The sequence below is a fragment of the Strongylocentrotus purpuratus genome, unplaced genomic scaffold, assembly GCF_000002235.5.
Source record: "Strongylocentrotus purpuratus isolate Spur 01 unplaced genomic scaffold, Spur_5.0 spur5_scaffold_21, whole genome shotgun sequence".
Classification (NCBI taxonomy): domain Eukaryota; kingdom Metazoa; phylum Echinodermata; class Echinoidea; order Camarodonta; family Strongylocentrotidae; genus Strongylocentrotus; species Strongylocentrotus purpuratus.
The window spans coordinates 20,173,513-20,194,811 of record NW_022145607.1 but is presented as its reverse complement, the minus strand read 5'-3'; the positions used below and the strand labels follow the sequence as shown (position 1 = coordinate 20,194,811).

Here is a 21,299-nt window from a genome sequence, read left to right as displayed (position 1 = left end):
AATTAATATCTTGACCTTGAGAGGGAGCTATACAACATAAAGAGTTTATCATTTACAATTTCATAACTTTAGACTCGATTTCAACAGCGACAACGATCACTGAATATTGTAGGATCGCATATGCTTCCGATATATTCATTTGAACCAAATTCATGACCCCATACCAAAAATTTGTATTACCTTTAATATGTACTGGTAAACTGTTCCAGATTTTGGGCCCTTTGAAAAAAATACAGTTTTTAGCTAGAGAGGTGCGTACTTCAGGTAAATGAAAGTTTGATGTGGCTTCATGAGCAACGTGAATAAAACATAATTATCATCATTATAATGATTATTTCATGTATTATTATCCTTATTATTATTATTATCATCATCATCATCCTCATCCTCATCCTCATCAATATCATAATCATCATTTATGGACATGGTAATTGGTATGATTATTCAAATACACTCGACAATCTGATTTCATGGAAGATGTTTCAACGTATGTAAAGACACAAACACAAACTGTGATATACACAGTAACGTCTAAAGATGTTCAAGGCAATATTGGAATTGGAATTTCCCCTTTTGGGGTGTATGAATTTTAAGCAAAATAGTATATATCTGGTTCAACAAGATATGATTACATTTTTCAAAGTTAGGTTTATTCTTCAGCGCTTCCCAATTAACTCTTGAAAAACATAAAATTTCGTTATTTTATTTTCAAGGAGAGAAAGCCTATTGTAGGGACGAAATGTTGTTGAAGCATTTGAATGTTACATTAAAGAACAAAACTAATAAATGTTTTTAGATTAAAACAAACTTGGAAATCTGCTTTCATTTTAGTTTTATTCATTTTAATTTATCTTAATATATATTGATAATAATTGTAATTCTAATTTCAACTAGCTACTTGTAGGTGTGAAATTATTGCATAGGCTATAGTACAACGTTAGTTGACAACTAGGCTTAGTGAGGTTTAATATTTGATTAAATGTGAAAGAGCATGAATACATAGGGTGAAAAGGGTCTATTATCTTTTTTTGAAACTTTGACGCTTCCCTCCCACATTATTTTCTCTTACTTTCTATTTCTTTTCTATTTCTCTCCCTCTCTTTCTCTATCTCTCCACTGAGTAAAACGGTATTAGAGAGATTCTCATCAACACAATCGCGATCATGACCTTAACGATCAGTTCAATTTCTGGATTATTATTGTTATAGATTGATTTTCAAGTGGCACTGAGAATTTATAGAGAGAATTATGACTTAGATGACTTAATCAATAATTACACTTCCAAAATATATACAAACATTTTGGCCACGGATTTTGAATACATCGGGAAGATCAAATCAAGATAATAATGAGCAGATAATAATTATTAGTGACCAATTGCTACAGAATATACAAGGCACACTAGAAAATACAAGACATATATGGGCCCCCGGTCTTAAAAAGAGTTGCGATTTATTCAAATTGATCGCTACTTGAAATCATTCGCAAATCTCTAACAGATTAAGGAGATAGATGTTTGTAAGTTTGCGATTGATTATAAAACTTACGATCAATCTAGAACTATCGCAACTCTTTGTAAAACTGAGACCTCAAATTTAGACTGTAATTCTAGAATACAATACAAAGTCTCTTGATAAAAGCAGGCAAGACCGACGAATGTTACGCTAGTAGCCGATACACACATCTTTGGCTCCAGATCCTGGCTTGTGTCCTGAAATTGACGGGAAAATCAGAAGAATTAGAGAGGGACACAGAGAGAATGGGAAACAAAGAGAGGGAGGCAGGAATGGGAAGCGAAGGGGGAGAGCAATGCAGAGGGGGGGGGGGAGACGGGTAGTGACAGATGAGATTGTAGAGGGTGAGAGGAAGAGGGGAGAGAGAGACAGCGAGAGATACAGAGAAAGAGAAAGAAAGGGAAAAGGGGATAGGAGAGAGGAGGGGAGAGAACACTCTGAACATGACTGACAAAGAAAGCGGACAAAATATACAGTTCCTCAGGTAGACAAAGGAACATTCCTTCACTGCTATTATGTAAAAATGTGCAGAACAGGTGTACATGCATATTCACCTTTTTACATAATGGCAGTGAAGGGATGTTCCTTTGTCTACCTGAGGAATTGTATATTTTGTCCGCTTTCTTTGTCCATCATATTCATAGTGGAAAGCGCGAGAGTGTAAGAGAAAGAAAGGGAGAGAGAAAGAGAAAGAGAGAAGGAAGCATAGGGGAGCGATAAGTGGAGAGAGTTGATACATTTGACATGTATTGCTCACAACCACTTTTTAGGAATATAATAAGTCATCTCGGATTGAAAGTAGGCGGAGCCTATTGATAGGAGCTTTGTTTTGTCAGTAAAAGTTACAAAATTTCGTAAATGAATAAACAAAAAACATGAAATTATGAAATACATTTCACATTATTTGTTTCATGACGTATCATTCCGATGGTTTATTTTGCCACTGAGTGACAAATTAAAATACGACCGCAACTACTTTCAACAAATATCAACCCAAAAGCAATTTCTATATCCTCTAATACAACCCATAGAAGTCATGTTCGGGTTACGTAATGCGTCAATGTCATGTTAGCAAATTGTAAGGTTTTTTTTCGAAAGTTGTAGTTAGGTCCCAGTAAGTTGTACGGAATTTGGAGCTTGATAATTATCGTTCCATAACATAACACAATGTGCTAAGATTAGGTTTGAATTACGCTCTAATTTATAATTCGAACTAACACAATCGCAAAGACTTCGCAAAATCAACCTGAGGGAATTTTGAAAGGCCTTGTCCGTCAGATGCTGACATGCACAAACAATACAATGACGTATTACGTAGGCCTTTTCCTAATATGATTGCTTTTGGATATCAAATAGGGGATAGTTATTATCTCCATTCTAATAGCAAAGTCGTTTTGCAACATACCATGAACAGTCTTGAGTCTCGTGCATATATCATCGTAGGTGGGTGTTCCAACGAGACGTCCAAACGCGTCATTCCACCAGGTCACAAACTGTGTATTTTCCTTCCGGGTCATCATGCCGGCTCCGTCCAAATAGCAGTTATTCGCAAAATCGGTCGGAGTGAGGCGCCGGAATCCGGCTTCGAGCTGAGGCAGCTTGATAGCAAAGGCTACATCAATCTATAGATCAATAAGTTTTACAGATATTGTTCGAATTTATATAAGCCCGTCGGATTTTATTGTTAACTCTGAACTCGAGGGTCTTTAATGTGGTCTATCCTCTCAGCAATTATTTAATATCAGACACAAAAATCAAAAGTCGATAGCTCAATACACTGCAGTTGAAATTATTGTCAGTGGTGGGTATATTACGTAGGATATAAGTCTTCTTCATACTTAACAATTTATATATATATATATATATATATATATATATATATATATAAGTAAATTCGTTAATCAAACTGACTTTGGCAGGATTTTTTTTCCCTTTTAATCTTTGTCTAATTTCTAGCTAACCTTTTTAAAATTATTTATTTACTTAAAGCAATGAACTTGGATGGTTAGAGAAAGGCAATGTGATATTTGTGGTGGTTTCTATCAAAGATTTATTGCCTCATTGACATTAGAAAACAGTTCTGATATTCCCAAAATCTTACTGAGCCTAGTTTTCAGCTATTTATGTACTATAGTTGACAACTAGCTTAGTAAGGGTTGATCAACATGGGCCCTGAGGTATAAAGCCTATGATTGCTGTGATTATTTTATCGTCAAGATTCCAAAGCCAACCCCCCCCCCCCTCGAGCTATCTTACCTGCCCACTCCGTAACGCTTGAATAAGCTCCATCCCGCTAGATAAATGATGAATACGGTCTGATGGAAGACTAGCACCCTGTGTTATGAGAGGATGAAGAACAAAATAATCAAGCACAAACCCTTGTCAGTCGGTGTGCGAAACAAGAGTCTGCACTGTGAGACTATGGTGACGGCATACTGCATAGTCTCTGTACTGTAGCTTCTCTGGACACAGCTAGAGACTGACAGAGCTAGGCTCTGCTCAAGGCTTTAGAAAATGTTGTAAAGTGTCAAATTATAGCCTGTGCCTGCAGAATAATCATCGACGATCGTGGTCCATCCAAAAAAGCATTTATATTTCGCAAGTTAAAGATGATCAGAAATGAATCAAAATAAACAACATCAATCACAAGAAAATGAAATACTGGGCAGTTCGTAAGAGAAAGGTGTTGATAAACATTCTTTTGAGACTTTAATATTTGCTGGCCCACAAAATGTTCCTTTCGCTCCAGTAACAGCTGAATCGATAAATAAATTAATAATTTAAGACTTTTATAGGCTTACCAAAATAGATCATAAGTTTAGATAATGGAATAATTTGTTTTATACATCTCCATAATTCTAGGGCGGGTACATGATCCTCTAACTAGGTCTCAAAAATCTTTGATAGGCTAAAAGATTATCAGTTTAGCGAGGAGGGGGGAGGGCACTGTCTTGACTTCATTTTTACTCCAGCTTTATGCATATTGCAAATTTAGCCCGTTACAATCACTCCCCTCCCCTCACTAGATCCGCCACTCTTTTTTAGTACCAATCGTTTGTTTATTAATCCGGGAGATAGTTAGTTCTTGGTCTTATGTGTTTATTTACCGTAATACCATTGGAAACATATCTGGCTAGGCAGTGTTCATCCGATGCCCAGCCGTCAATGAACCCGACGTTGAGCCCCGTCAGATCACGGTAGTCGACGGTCGATGTATTGAGAGCGTAGATGGCGACATCCTTTCGTTTCACAAAGGCACGAGTGAAGTCAAAAGTTAAGCTTCGTGGGTAGGTCTTAACCCAACCTGAAAATGGAAAGGGGGTGAGGGCCGGATGAGGGGGGGGGGGGGGGCAGAGGCAGAGGCAAAAGAGGTGATTAGAAAGAAAGAGGTAATGGAAATTGTGTCAGTAATCTTCGCTAAGCATCGTCGTCATCATCACCATCATCATTATTTCCATCAACATCACCGTCGTTAACGCCATCACTATTTGACACACACACCATCAATTATCTGCATTATATCCTTACCATTATAAAAATCCTCATAACCATATATTTGTTAATGTTTTTAGAACAATGTATTGCAGGACCTGATGTTGCCATCAAAGCTGCTCAAAAGCGACCCGTTAACAATACAAAAGTTACTTTTCATTCCAGTTCGATTAAAAAGATAAAATAAATTAAACGTACCAAATGATAGAATCAAATTGTTACAATTTAGAAATGATATAGTGATTGACATCTTTCTTGAATCTGTCAATGTTAGGTACATGGGGGAGATAAGCTGGGAGGGGGTTCCATCATTGGGATGCCCTTGGTAAGTAAGCAGATTGATAATCATTACCATCTTCATCACAATCATCCTCATCATCGTCATCATCCTAATCATCGTTATCATCATCATTATCATCATCATCATCGTCCTCATCATCGTTATCATCATCATCATCATCATCCTCATCATCATTATCATCATCATCATCCTCATCATCATCAACATCGTCATCATCGTCATCATCATCGTCATCATCTTCGCTATCATCATCATCATCATCATCATCGTCGTCATCATCAACATCATCATCATCATCGTCATCATCATCGTCATCATCATCATCATCACCATCATCATCATCACCATCACCATCATCATCATCATCATCGTTATCATCATCATCATCATCATCATTATCATCATCATCGTCGTCATCATTTATCCCGACTAATCTCACCTGTGCATGCGTCGTACCAACCGGACATCAGTCCCTCGCCTCCCCGTGCCTGCTGGCCCGGCTCCGAATCCCAACACCGCTGGTTGACATCCCGCATGAGAACGCAGGTCTTATTGGCCAGCTTACAAACTGATGAATAAAGAAAGTGTAAGTACAAAAATCATAGAAGACACATGAAAACTCATGAAATTGCAAGAAAATGTCAATGTTACTATTTAATGGGAGATGGGGTGATGGATATGCAAACCGACCTATTTATAGAACGAAAGCAAGGAAGAAACAATATTTAGTTAATATGAAGGACAATTATGAGAACAGTAAAGTGTAGTGTGTGTGAGAGAGAGAGAGAGATGTAGATAAAAAAAAATAATATAAGAATGAGAGATAAATAGATATAGATAGAAAGAAGAGGGGAAAGAGGGAGATTTCGTGAAATTATTGTAAATTGGATCCATCAACTTAATGTTTAAAAAGGGGGAAAATTAAAATTGAAATACCAAAGATTCAAAGGGGATTTAAAAAAAAGAGTAATCCGTTGACTGCCCGCAAAAATGCTGTTACTGTCAGCTGTAACGGCCTTCTTATGGGTAGACGACAAATTGCTGAAAGAAAGACTCGTATAGGAGCATTACAGGGAATGTCAACCACAAAATAAGAGGGATGGAGGGAGTCGTGAAGAGAAAAAAGGAGAGAAAAATAGGAGAGAGAGAAAGAAGACGGGGCGGATGAGAGAGTTAATGAAAAAGAGAGTTAGACAGAGACAGAACGAGAAAACAAGGAAATATAACGAGAGGTAAGGAGGTAGAGAGAGAGAGAGAGAGAGAGGGGGGGGGGGGGGTAAAGAAATTACTGTTCCAAGTTTTTTTTTTTAAAGTAGGGAGCCTATTCTCCAGTTCCCACCCAACATGCCCAATATATGCCACATGTCTCTGGCTCCCGCCAATCAACCAATTATTTTTAGTCGGATGCTTCATTTTACAAAAATCCAGATAAGGAACTTTGAAATCATTTTATCTCTGAAAAATCAGACAGGTGTAAAGATGTAGGCAGGTGAGAGGAATCAAACATGAGGGTCATTTCTTACCTGCCTCGACCACGTCCACATTGTATCCTTTGATCTGATAAGACACCTCGTCCCTGAGAGGGGAATGAAAGGGTTAATCAATCGGACGACAGGTGTTATAAATATGTGAAGGGAATGTGATTATGCGACATTTATGTCAGACCAAAGAGATACTTGGTCAGACACAAGTCATGCTCCGGCGACAGTATCTCCGCGCAGTAAATTTGTTATTGCATTATAGTCAATAATATAAAATATAATTATATGGGTCATAGAAGTTGATCAACGAAGCTCCGAGAAAATAGGGATAAGCCATTATTTTCACAATCAATGGATGAAAGGAGGTTAGAAAGATTATATTTCAAATTTATGGGCAACAGTATAATATGCACGGGAGCGTAAGGAAACTGGGAGGACTGGGACAGAGTAACTTGATATTGAATGAATTTCAAACTTTAAGTTTTTACAAATCAGAGGTTTCGTTTGAAGTTTGAGGTTTTTACTGATAATCATACTTACAAATACTCCAAGTTTACACCAAAATCTCCAATTGCGATCGTCCATACCTTTTCTGTAATAAATAATAAAACGACATCCTTATACATACTACCTTAGATTTGGCAAGGGGCAAACAAATGTTCGCATTTCTCTGAATTGATTGTGTCAAAAATCTCTAATTCGCAAACAAATATGTAATTAGCCAAACATAGATGACAATCGCCCCCCCCCTTCACTCTCGTCCTCCTGTAGTCCCGCCCTTGAAGTGACGTAGAGCTAAATATGGTGATAATAAAGACGTGACAGAACGTGTCAACAGTACAGGTGTTTTAGTAATACTTTCATAACGAAATTATAAAGCATTGTAATTCCTAACTCGGGATCCGTTGTTCTGAGAAAGAATTCGATTGGCGCGGGTTATTTTTTAGCTCCCTGTTTTCGAAGGAATCCCAAAGCAATTTCGGGGGGGGGGGGGTATACTCGAGTATGCACGTTAGACAATGATAGAAACTATTAGTACATACTTTAAATCACTAACTAGATCACGAAGACTTTCAAGAAATATATTCAAGGCCCATTTCAATTCCCTATTGTATGTCTCATAGAAAACATTGTCGGATTATGTAATACCTCATCATGCTCCTTGTAATGTTTGGACATTTCATAAGGTGATGGTCAAGACTATTGAATTCCATTCAGTTTATTTTTCTCGAAAGTCTTTGCAATCGTGTTTGACATGTGCGACAATTATTCAATTTTTTGTCTGAATTATTATCTGTTTAATCGCATCCATGATTCCATAACCTACTTTATACCTCACCAAACAATATTATTATTTTAAAGAAACAAATTTCCCATCATAGGGAACCAGCATTTATATATATATTTCACTCTTTTATTACCTCCACGCACGGCGTCTGGGAGTATATGTCATAACAGCCACAGGTTCTTTTGAACATGACATTGGTATAGAATTCGGTTAATGTGTCAGCCATTTGTGATATTGTAACAGCTGAACGCTCCGGGTTATGTAAGTCTATATGTCCCTGAGTGCCCCCAAAACAGTCGTTGCCCCGTTTATTAATTCAACATTGACCCCGTTGACAGCTAGCTCATAAACCTATAATCTTTCTTTGCGCAAAATAGCATAAGGCGAGCACTTCTGGGCATTCAACTTGTACTTTAGGCCACATAGAATCAATTCCTTGTTTGTCGTCCCCTTCTTCTTCTTTCATTTTACGACCCGCCTCAATTCATTGTATTCAATACGTTTGATCTGAAATAAAATAATGAAAATCTAAAGACATCTAGAGAGTGATATTTAAAATTAAAACAAAACAAAAAATAAAAAGTTTTAATGCAATTTCACGTTGTTTTGAGCCTCTAAAGTGCATATACAATACAACTTATTAAGAAAGTTATGAAGCTGACCCAATTGCATTTATAGGTACAGGAAAAGATATCGAATAACATGGAACCCATCCTTATTTGCGAAAATTCCGGACGAGAAACTAGGAATCTGATTTACTTGGCCTTAAGGCCTCGACGTAAAGGGACTGTGTTTAGAAGCGTGTTTCCCACGGAGTACCACTGTAGTTGAAAGCCAGGCAGATTGACCTCAATGTACCTCCAAATACTATCCTTTTAAGGAACTATATCAACAACATTAACAAAGCGAGATACGAAAATATAAGAAAGTACTGTTGGTGGTGCAGAACGAAGCATGTTATTGAATTAAATGCATGAAAGGGCGATGGAGTCTGCACCTAACAAATTATAACGATGTACCTGACAAATAGCGTATGAATCTCTTTCTGGGCAAGCACAAGACGAATTTACTTCTTACGTGTATAAACAAGAGTTACTGCTTAGAGGCAATTTGCAATTTGCGGTATACAAATATCTTATTATTATTATTATTACCAGAATAGTAAATAATAATGAACAGGAATTGAAACGGAATGTGTTACTTATTTGATTTCGAGGCTCGACTACACTCTGTATTTACTGATATAGCCGTTGTGTTCTAAATATATACAGGAATTGAGATCCATTCTTCGAGGAGTCACGTTAGGGATTATTTTCTTTTGGAACGGAGTCCAATCTGAAAAGGCTAATTCAAACCACTGATATAGAGTAGATTCAACTAAGAAACACTATAAAGTGATTCCCAATATGCATCCTGATACTGAGAGGATTTCCATGTGTTACTAATATGAATACAAGCAGGGAGGTGTTTTAACTCACATACCCGGATACAAGTATCATATATAATTATGTACATGCATCATGATGCATGTAAGTAAGGGTGTATGTATATACCTTTATATAAGGAAATGATCTATAAAACAGCCTTGACAATTCTCGTGAAAATAAATTTAATGCGAAATGGGGAACATTAATTTAGGCAACGCAACGATTATTCTTACTTCCTTTCGCATTGTATATTAATGGTATTTTTGGCAAGTGATGCGGGTTCTGAGATATGAGCATGATGAAGAAAAGATAATATTTTTTTCTCGAAATAACAGTGCTAAAATTAAAGGCGGGTAACAGTTACTGTCTGGCCCAATTAACCCAATTAACATGATTGCTATATTTCCACATTTTTACCTTTATTCTTACTATAATGTGCCATTTAACTTTTCTTCGGTGTATCAACTAGACAGTACATTTCAAGCTCGTTTTTTCAAGTGCAAGCACAGGGGTTATTTAAAAAAAATGAGATTTAAAAGAGATGAACCTACCTTGGTTAGCCCTATACCATGGCTCTGTGAGAGCGTTAATCTGCGCAATACTATGACTCGACTTGGCTAGACTGACCGAACCAATGATCACGGCAATCAGGCTTGTCGTCAGGGCTAGGAGAATTCCACACAGGACAATTGTCCTCGAGTTGTCGGACGAGTACCCCATCCTTGTGATCTACTCAACGTTGTACTAGTCCGAAACGAGAGTAGTAATATGCCCAGCTCTATCTGCGAGACGTCCGTCTGTCCGCCCGTGACTGCTCAAAGTTGATAAAGCTTCGAGATGCGATCAACTGATCCATCGCTCGTACGAGCGCGCTGATTTAGACCCGTGGCAGCAAATTGAAGTTATCTTTTCTTTTGACACGCGTCGCAAAGTGCTTGTTCCGAATAGAGTTGGATCCCCTCCCCCCCCCCCCCATTATTCTACTTATAAAATATAATGATTTCTTGCTTTAAAGGTTTGGTATAGGGTCATGAATTGGGTTCAAATGAACATATTGGAAGCATATGCGATCCTACAATATTTAGTGATCATTGTCGCCGTTGAAATTGAGTCTAAAGTTATGAAATTGTAAATAATAAACTCTTTATGTTGTATAGCTCCCTCTCAAGGTCAAGATATTAATTAAGCTATAAAACAATATTTCTTGACTAAAATCGATCAATTAGCGATTCCCGTTTGGAAATTATGTATCACAACTACATCTTCTGAGATTTCCATGGTCGCAGCTACCACTGTACGGCCGTAGGCGCTATTTGAAATTTATCGAAATTTACCGGGAGCACCGGTAAATTGTTATATTCAATTTTTCTCGAAAGCAGAAGTGTTTTAGAGGCTAAAATTTCTAATGCTTATAATACATCCACAGGGGCATCCAAATATATCAAAATTGTAAAGAATCACTATCCACCCGATTTCCAAAATTTCCCAAAACTTTGTAATACCTTTAAAGGAAGCCAATTCTTTTGGTCGTCTTCGGTTAAGTTGTACATGTAGGCCTACGTACTCTCCTTATTTAATATTTTGCGTTAATTAATCTGCTAGAACAAAGAGTTAACGTCCTTCTTGCTCTCAACATATTCACGTCATTGTGTCATTTTCTTCAAATGGGAGGCGAGTTAATTCGAATTGATGTGGAATGAATTGCATTGAAAGATTTAAAGGCCTTGAAACCCGCATCAGAGCACAAGAGCTATAAATATATCAGGAATACCCGTAGTAGAATTAGATTAGGCCTACAATTTATATTATTTATATCTAAATGTAGGGTAGTGGAAGTTAAATATTGTTAACAAATTTATTAGGGGTCATTTCGTTTTGAAGCAGATCGATATCTACGGTTATATAATACATGTAGTGGAATCCACTTTGAGAAAGAGTCGTTCAACCGCTTCTTCCTATCCGAGTGGATTGCTCGCTATTTTTTTAGTGGATTCAATTCCAAACGACATGTTCCGTAATATGACTCCTAATAAAGAAGATTTTTTTTACTCATCTACACTAATTAAGATAAGAGATAGAAAAATATAGGGAAGAGAGAGAGAGAGAATTAAAGAAACTAAAAAAAAGATGGAGGTGGAAACAGAGACATACAGACAGACAGAGAGACAGAGACAGAGAAAGCGAAAGGAGAAAGAAATTATACATTATATTCAAACAAATATTATTCATCATTGAAATAATTTATTTCTTAACTCTGTTAGGCACGTATACGATATTAACACCGAAAATCATACTATTTGGGTGAATGTACAACAAAGATTACATACATTTTATAGAAAATCTCCGATATCGTAAAAATGAAATTCTTAAAACATCTATCCGTATTATACAAAATCACTAAATCGACGGGGTCTAATGAGAAGAACTGCTCGGGCTACAAAGCTAAGTACAGACTTGACAGGAGAATATGGAATCGGACGCATGAATTGCTTTTGATTTATAATACAGTGCGTCCCTGAAAAAGGTCAGAAAATGAACTTTTTGGAAATGTGATTTTCCCTTTGAAATTCAGATACGATTCGCTAAATGACTTTTTGGTACCCTTTCTTCAATTTTGTTTTAATCACTCATGTGTAAAATATGCATTATATGAGTTGCGTCAAATGAAAGAAGAGGAGCTAAGCTTTACAAATATGTGTCATTTAAAAAATTATAATTGTGATTAAGTTATGACAAAACATCGATAAATCTCGGTTTCGTTTTTCTGTGACGCAATGTATATATGTAGCAAAATACCTAATGAGTAGTACAGCACAAGGTTCGACAGAATGAGTACATCGCTCCTTAAACAAATTATGTATGTAATTGCTTCTCCTCTAACTCCCATTTTTATTCTTTCCTTATCATTAACTTTCTAAAAAATTGCTAAAGTAAATCCGGTTTATACAAAAGATAAACCGCATGAAATAAGCAATAAAATTATAGGCCCATATCTATCCTTCCCAGTATATCCAAAATTCTCGAAAAAATTATTTATAATAGGTTATATACATTTTTGAATAACCATGAAATATTAATGTTAATAAATACGGTTTCAGAAAATCATTTTCCACTGACCTAGTTTGGGTTCAAATGTATGATAAAATATTAAATGCAAGGGCCAATTTAAAAAAAAAATGTAATGGGGATTTCATTATTTAATGAATATAAAAAAGATTGAACATTTTTTATATAAACGCACAACAGAGATTGATCTTTAATACATGAATAGCGTGCTTCCTGATTCATTTATGAATTTGTTTGTAATAAATAACACTATCCATCCTTTCTCTACTTAGAACTCATTAAAATTTCAATTGATAAATCCTAAATTATTGATCCTGCATAAATCAATAAAACATCATAATCCATATTTATGGAATGCACTCCTAGACTCAATTAAATCATGTACAACCCTAAATTCAATTTAATTCCGTACGAAGAAAACATTTCTATCGGGGTACATGTTTGGTCTTTTCCCAGTGCTCAATTAATATTCAATATTATTTCCAGATTCCTATAAAAAAAATCCATTCCTATATCTTATATTTCCCGTATACCTTATATAAGCGTCGGACATATTTACATCAGGATATTTTCATTTTCATTTTCACAATAATTCATTATCATCAATATCATCACCATCGTCATCATCATCATCATCCATACCATCATACCAAAATGGTAAAACCCACAGAGATGAATACTGGATATGCGCTCATGAAAGTTATGTAACAATACTCATTTATGCACCAACGGTACATTCTATGATACGCAGGTGGAAGTATTCTATACAAAAGGGCAAACACAAGGTATTCATGAAGCACATCTAGGACTTTGGCAGTTATTATTCTAAGATGCTCAAAGTGGAACTTCTCCATGTGTAAAAGATCTGTGGATATTTGGGGTCATTTGTACCATGTGCTATCTGTAAACTCCCTTATTCCAATAGCCATTTGCGCCACCTATGGAAACGTGCGAACATGAGAATTCGAGGTATTACGTAATCCGAACATATGTATAAGATATTATGTGCAAGGGTAATAAAATTGCACTAATTAAAGGTTGATGTTCGAAAAAAAATTGTGATCGTGTTACAATAATATATGAAACAAATATGAGAGAAAATTAGAAAAGGATGATTGTGTAAATATATCAGAATTGGGAAATATTATTAGTGATGCATTAATAATGATAATTTTAATAATACTTGTCATTAATCACAATGATATTAATAATAATTATGAAATTATACCAATTATACAATGATAAGAGATTGATTTATTCTGGTTGAAGGTGATATTCACTGTACAACAAAATGGGTATGTGGGACTGGGACCGCACACATACACGTAACAGTTTGGCCAAAACACTTTTTCTCATTACATTCCTCTCTTTAGTATGTTGAATAAATCTAGTCATCTGATTGGTCGAAATTGGAGCCGTGATTTTAGCCATACCCGCTTGCGCATATTTTTTGTACACAACTGTTTAGCCATTTTCGCGAACAAATTCCTAGAAGTGCTGTGGTGAAAGAGTCTAATTCGTCAGCGTACTACACCAAGGGAAGGGAAGATGATAGACAAGGGAAAACAAGGATAGTGGAGACCCGTGGGGGTCACTCTCAGGCACTCTCATACACAAATGCTACCCACCCGTTCCATCAACATCTGAAATCAACCCTAATGGCGTATCGCACTTTTTCCAAAATAACCCTTTTTAAAGAAAACGTCGAAACCTGTGATCCTGAAAAGGTACCCTTTTATATTTTTTGTGCGATCAGTGCTTGATAAATACCCTTTTTTAAGGTAAACGTAGACGACGTCGAACCCGTAAATCTAAAAAGGTACCCTTTTCTGTGTTTTGTGCGATCAGTACTTAAAAACATCCCATTTCAAGAAAAACGTCGACGCCGTATATAGCTGATAAAGACACCCTTTCGCCGTTTTTTTCGTAGCCAGTCATGTTGGGAGTGGCCCCCCTGGGAGTGGAGAGGATATGGAGAAGGAAAATCAAGGAAATACATAAGGAAAAAGAAGACATAGATTTCACCAGAAACAAAGACATAACGAGTATGCACATGAACAGCTCCAGCAATCCAAAAATACTGCTAAGGGTAATGTTAGACTCTTTCTCTAGTCGTTTGAACAGTATATTTGACGGTCAATAGTTTATGAGAAAGATGCCCGTTGCACCGGGTAATGGGCCGCATATTAAATAAATTTTGCTGAGATCCCTATTGGTTTATGTGTAAAAAGTTTCTTTGTGCGAGTGCGGATACCATATACAGTGCAATGTGTGTGTGTGTGTGTTTGTGCGATTCATAAATGATCGTAACATTCAGGCAATTTTCCAGCCCCGGTGCGCCTCGGGGTCATGTCAGGATGTAACGTCCTCAAGAGCCTATAGAAACAGCGATGTCTCTCATAGCAGTTAATATATCTATACTATATTTCGGAGACTTGGGGGCATTTGAAGAGCAATTCATTTTGGGTGTCATTTCTTCTTTGATATTCCTCCAAACTGACAAAAAGTGTGATAAAGCTCACAAATTGTTTTAATCCTTTACCAAAACTCAACATTCATTTGTGTTTGAGGAGAAAAAAACGTTTCAATTTTCTATTGTGCAATGAGTCATTTTTATATTGCTTTTACCGTCGCGCCTACACGTTCGAGCAATTGACAAACTTATTGGTATATGTCTCCCAGACATGAAAGAGCTGTTCCGGCGTTTTGGTAATCCCACGAACAGTTAAGGTATCATAGCTTCTCAAAGAACACGCATCAACCCTTCCAGCCCATGTCTTAAAACCCGGATGCCCAACAGGCTCAACATCCAACCTCTTTGCAAGGATTCCCTGAAAGACATCTGCAACACCGATGAGAGGCGTCCGCAGCGCCGTCCGGTACATGGAGGGCACCATATCGCTAGACAGAATGTACCCGCTTCCACTGCAGTACGTTGGGTAGTAGCGCCCGCTATACTGCTTACTAGACACTTTAAGTAGTTTCTTGGTGTTTGCTCTCTTCTCTCTTTTAACGGACAAACGTTCGTTCCCGTAAATTCTTGAACCGAGGTAAAACCTTTCTCGAGCGTCTCCCTTGTTTCGAAGTTCTATCAAGTAACGAACGATACTCTTGAAATTGACGAACGTATCTTCGGCACCTGCATACAAATAATGCGCGTGATCGCAATTCTTGAGGATCCATTTAAGACCAGCGATAACCTTCAGGGTACGATTTGCAAAGGAATCGATGAAATTTCCTTGAAGAATGTCCTGGTGCTGTGCATCCTCGGTCATTATATAACTTCGATTTGCTGAATGCGTTTGTTTTCCTAGGATAAAGAACACCCTGATGAGCTCTCCGCCGATTGATAAATCCGAGCCCCAGGTTCTACGGATAGCGTTCCGGATCCCCCAATTCTTGGGATGAGAGTTGATGAACGCAATCATGAATATATCGCGTTTCTTTCTTCCTTGCGTGAAACAAATGTCTGGATGATCAAGATGTAGCCGCAACACTTTATGTAAATAATGTTTATTATTGATATCAGCCGGGAGTACGACATCTAAATCCGGATCTACGCAGCTCTTGAGAACGGTTAGGTTGCTCAGGTGTTTCACAACTGCAATCATTGTATCCGGGTTATCTGGTGCAACTGCGGTAACGACACGGTCAACAGAGCATGGTTTGGAGCGCATGCGCGTCGTCGTAAATGAATGACCGTGGTGTATCAACGTCCAATTGTGATCTCTTCCTACTATACCAGTTAGGACGTCTATAAAGGGAAACAGGTTATTATTAGTGGAGGATGAGTTGTATATATCTCTGGCTGCAGCTACGTTCATAACATAACCAGCACTGGAAATGCAAAATGGCGGATAGACTGTTTCGCTGAACTGCTTTTCTGAAATATAATATGAACTAGCTGGATTACGTATGGGAATCTGGTCTCTTTGAATATTACCTATCAACAGTTTTCCGTCATTATCCTGGATGTCGCGGTGCTCTAAAACCTTCATCAACCGTCTGTAGTTAACAAACATGGTATCATGGACAATGAGAACATATCTGACTTGTTGACAATGTTCTAGTATCCATTGGATACCGAGTAATACCATCAGACTGGACCCGGCTTTCCGCGACTCATGTTTGTAATTGTTAAGGATATCCTTATACTTGACGAACTCATTGTTCAGTCTGAGGATGCCATCGCGGTCCCGCGAATCAGGATGTTCTCCCATCAAAAAGACAGTCAGGACGTGATCATTACCTGTGGTCGCCCACGAACTCCTGATAGCATGACGGCGAGTACTGTCGTCTGGTGTCGATATCACCAAGGTGATGATGAAGATGTCATCCGGACAACCAGATGGCAGGCCTTCAATGCGGTTCTTCTTCAACAAGGAGATCGGTTCCTTCTTGGACATGTCGGCTAATTTTAAGAGCTTCTGATCCGTCTCATTCAAGTAAACGATAAGTTTATGTTGAACTTCACGTCCTTGTGGCTGGTGAACGTCGGCGGAATGCGTTAACAGCAATGAAACAATGAGGACATTGATGATTGCAGCGGCTGTCAATATCCACATAATGGTACGATCCTTTCTCACGTCGGCCATTTTCATCCTGGTGTGCGACGTTACTGCCTAGTTCGCGGTCAACGTCACAATACAACAACTCCTTAGAATATTTAAGATAACATGTACATATTCCTTGTTCTTGAAATCTATTTCGGCATTTATATAACTCACAGAGAACCGAGCAATGGCATTCTATATGATGTGTATCCATACAGCTGAACAATGTATTCTGAACTTGTCTTTGTTTCGTTAAACAGCAGCTGTGATTTTTCAATATCAATCAATACAGTTGTACGTTATTGAAGGTAGCTAGTCTGAACGTAATATGATTGACAATGCAAGGGAAACAGAAACCCTACAAATAGTGGTGCTATATGCGATTATTTGTCCTTCAATCGCTCATAATCAATAACATGCATACAGTATAAAACCTAATGATAGTTATATATTGTAAGCAGGACGCAGTCATTATCAACAACAAAATATTCTGTCTCTATGATAAATCATGTTGATTTAATTTCTTGTTTATTTTGTTAGAAAAATTTCGTGGAAAAAAACCCATCTTGATCATTGATCCATCATTTTTTCTTCTTCTTCAGGATAATTTGTCTCCTTCACTGCTGAAGATTCTTGCAGATGTGCAAGTCCATGTGTGTGACGACATAGGGATGCCAAAGTATGCAGGTGAAAGGTGTATATATACATAGTGAGGTCACTGAGGTGTATAATATATACATATTACACCATGTAATCTAAATAGTTTATATTCAAAACGCAGTGCCTCCGGGTATCACTCTGTTTTAAGTTTTAAACAATATGACGGGACTACCCTTTTAAAATAATACCTAATAGATGAATGAATAAATAAATGAATAAATAAATGAATAAATAAATAGATAATATTTACAGCAGAAAATAAACTTATGGGGTGAGTACTTGCTCGAAGCTTTATTTCGGCAGAGATGTTATTATGGGCTTAGTATTGGTAGCCCATCTGCACTAGTTTGGCATGGAGGGATTAGACCTCCCTACAAGGTCACTGGCGGGTGGTAATCTCATCAAATTAGCTCTCAATTAAGAGAATAAAAAGAGGATCATGGGGAACCAACAGGCACCGATTAGGCATTGTTTGCTAAATAGAGGGCGCAAGTCGCTATACGTAGTGCAATGGGGCTTTAATAGAAGGGTTTCTATCCTGTTTTGCTTATGGTTAGGGGGTAGTGAGCACTAATATTAGGCCCTCGAAAATGTAAAAAAATCGCACCCCCCCCCCCCCCTCTCCTTTGAGCGTCAGGGGAGGGGGAGACGATAATGGTATAGGCGAGAGAAAATGAACCAACGGGATTAAAGGTTAAATAATTCAAGAAATGGAGAATAATGACATATTAATAACAAAGTGTATTAAAAACAATGGTGTATGGATTGATAACGTGGAATATGGTGATCTTCAGCAACATTTAATTTAAAACAAAATTAAGGTCACAATGTTTTATCAATCATAATCAACCTCAATTGCCTTTAGAGAGCTCTTTCACGATGACATCGCATGACCTTGTCTTTATTCAAACTGTCAAACTGTATGCTATGGTCACATTACCCAAAAGTAGCCTGCTCGGCGGCCGAGCGGCGAGTTTTTAACCAATTCTGCCCGGCTGCCGCCCAGGCACCGCTCGTTTTTAGGGCATCGCTCGGTCGCCGCTGAAGTTTTAGCGCGGAGTTAAAATTTGGGCGGCGCCTGCTCACTTTTCACTCGCCGCCCAAAATACGCTCGGTGCCTGGGCGGTCGCCGCCCGGGCACCGATCTAATCGCTGGGCGATGCCTAATTCCAGCAGCGACCGAGCAGGCTACTGATCGGTCGGTCGCTGCTCTGATTTGTGACCATAGCTTAAGCGTAAATGATGTGTAATAGCCATGTGTTTCTCGCTCTTATGCTATGGTCACATTACCCAAAAGTAGACTGCTCGGCGGCCGAGCGGCGAGTTTTTAACCAATTCTGCCCGGCGGCTGCCCGGCCACCGAGCGGCGGCCGCCCAGGCACCGCTCGTTTTTAGGGCATCGCTCGGTCGCCGCTGAAGTTTTAGCGCGGAGTTAAAATTTGGGCGGCGCCTGCTCACTTTTCACTCGCCGCCCAAAATACGCTCGGTGCCTGGGCGGTCGCCGCCCGGGCACCGAACTAACCGCTGGGCGATGCCTAATTCCAGCAGCGACCGAGCAGGCTACTGATCGGTCGGTCGCTGCTCTGATTTGTGACCATAGCTTTACTCGCTCCTACGCTGAAGTACGCTCCGAAGTGTTTATATTATCTCCGTGTATTTTCAGAACTTCAGTCTGCACGTTGGCCAGAGTTTCCTTTAGGCGTGTTACAGCTAGGCTTCCCCAAACTTTGTTTGAGACTGGAAAATGCCCAGACAAGATACCTCATTCAGGAGATTTTTATATTATGCCACTGCTCTAAACGGATTCCTCCGACACGATCTCAAAATCTGAATTTCTTTTTTTAATAATTATCATTATTATCGACTTAGTTGTACTAGCCCACTGATCTGTCCGTATACTTTTCAGTGTGTGAGCCCATTATGCGCGTAACAAATTCGCGAATCACGCCATCTTTGGTTTGTAATAGGTGAGGGAGAGATCGCGAAATAAAACTAGACCCGAATATTAGACGAATTAGGTGATACCGTATGTATCCTCATGTTTTTGTGTTACATAATGAAGAATATATGCATTTTCACGATTTCAGATCTTATAAAATGCTCCCCTCATTATGGTCTATCCATTTGTCATGTTTCATTTGTGAAGCATTAATCATTATCAGGAAAGGGGAAGGGGGGGGGGGGGGACAAAATGCGATGGACGAGGGAAAATAGTGAGCAAGATGGGCCAGTGGTGTAATTAGCAAAACTTGGGGGTGGGTGGGGGATAAAGTACTTACGATCAGGTAGAGCAAAGCGAGCGTAGCAAGTGGAGCGTAAATTGGCGTGTGGTCCAGTGGCAAAGCCCTGGCGGCAGTCAGGGGACGCCCCATGAAGCTCCGGGGGTTTTAGGCATTTTAATTACGGTCAGATGAACATATTTTGATACCTTACTCGTGACACTGGCATGTCACAAGTGGAGTCAGGTCCGAGGGGCAGCGCCCCCAGAATCTCAAGGGTTTTAGGCATTAACATAAAATGAGCATCTAGGGGCCCGCCTTAGGGCCCTTGGTGGAGTCCAGGGGGCAGAGCCCCCAGGACTCCACCAACTCTTAGGTTTTAGGCATTTAATTACGGTCAGATGAGCAACCAGGGGCCGTCTTAGGCCTTTATAGGTGTCTAGTGGGCAGAGCCCCCGGGAGCTCAGGGAAAAATAATGCAATTTCAGCAACATTTGTGTATCAGTGGTATCAAATTAGAATACAAAAACAGTACGCCAGTGAAAGGGGAGGAGATGTTGGAAGTGGCTACCTCCATATAAATTCATGATAAGTCTTATTATATAGCTCTATGCTTCCCCGTCACAGGTTTTTGAAGTTTTGTTGTATTACAAAATTACATTCTTTAGCAAACTATAGTTTAATTGGGGGGGGGGGGGGGGACACAGGGAACTGGAAGTATACTCATATTTGACCAATTTCCAAAGGAAGTTGCAAAAATAATCAAACCATATATGAATGGAAAGGTTATATATCAAGGACGTTTATGATTGTAAAATTTGTCACCATAAACGCTAATTAGCATCCAATTATGCAAATTAGCCAATATTTTAAAATCTTAGGCTCTACTGAATACCATTCACACTAGAAAGCTAATTTTTTTTTTTTTTTTTGCCACAGATGTTCTCTAAAAATATCTCTAGGGTGTGAATTATCAAAAAATATTTTGTTTTCTTTTGTTTTTTTAAACTGATTTAATTTTTTTTGGTTAATGTTTCGGAGCTAATTATCTATTCATGACATTATTACAAGAAAATCAAAACATTTAATGGAATTCTAAATAAATAACCTCCTAGAGACACATTTCATCAACAAACATGCAAGGTTTAAACAGAATCAGACATCCCACTCTTCAGTTATCCTATTTTGAATTCAGACAATCAATCAAAAAACTGATTCCTAGAAGGACAAAGAGAAACATAAGCTCACATTTCCCATTTTTTCTGAGACACAATACAAGTTATAAAAAAACAATATAC

The 21,299-nt window shown here is 38.2% G+C and overlaps 2 protein-coding genes across 2 annotated transcripts; both read right to left on the bottom strand.

Annotated features, from left to right (window-relative positions):
- Positions 1-381: 381 nt before the first annotated feature.
- On the bottom strand, positions 382-10,297 carry LOC100892647. The gene is made up of 8 exons (XM_003723844.3): positions 10,055-10,297; positions 7,329-7,380; positions 6,831-6,883; positions 5,747-5,875; positions 4,622-4,818; positions 3,771-3,848; positions 2,920-3,136; positions 382-1,711 (listed from the first exon to the last, which is right to left on the bottom strand). Exons 1-8 carry the CDS (start codon positions 10,221-10,223, stop codon positions 1,665-1,667), a joined length of 942 nt encoding a protein of 313 aa, XP_003723892.2. The 5' UTR covers positions 10,224-10,297; the 3' UTR covers positions 382-1,664.
- Positions 10,298-15,205: 4,908 nt separating this feature from the next.
- LOC105441343 (beta-1,3-galactosyltransferase 1-like) lies at positions 15,206-17,164 on the bottom strand. The gene is made up of 2 exons (XM_030994225.1): positions 16,513-17,164; positions 15,206-16,038 (listed from the first exon to the last, which is right to left on the bottom strand). Exons 1-2 carry the CDS (start codon positions 17,162-17,164, stop codon positions 15,206-15,208), a joined length of 1,485 nt encoding a protein of 494 aa, XP_030850085.1.
- Positions 17,165-21,299: the final 4,135 nt, after the last annotated feature.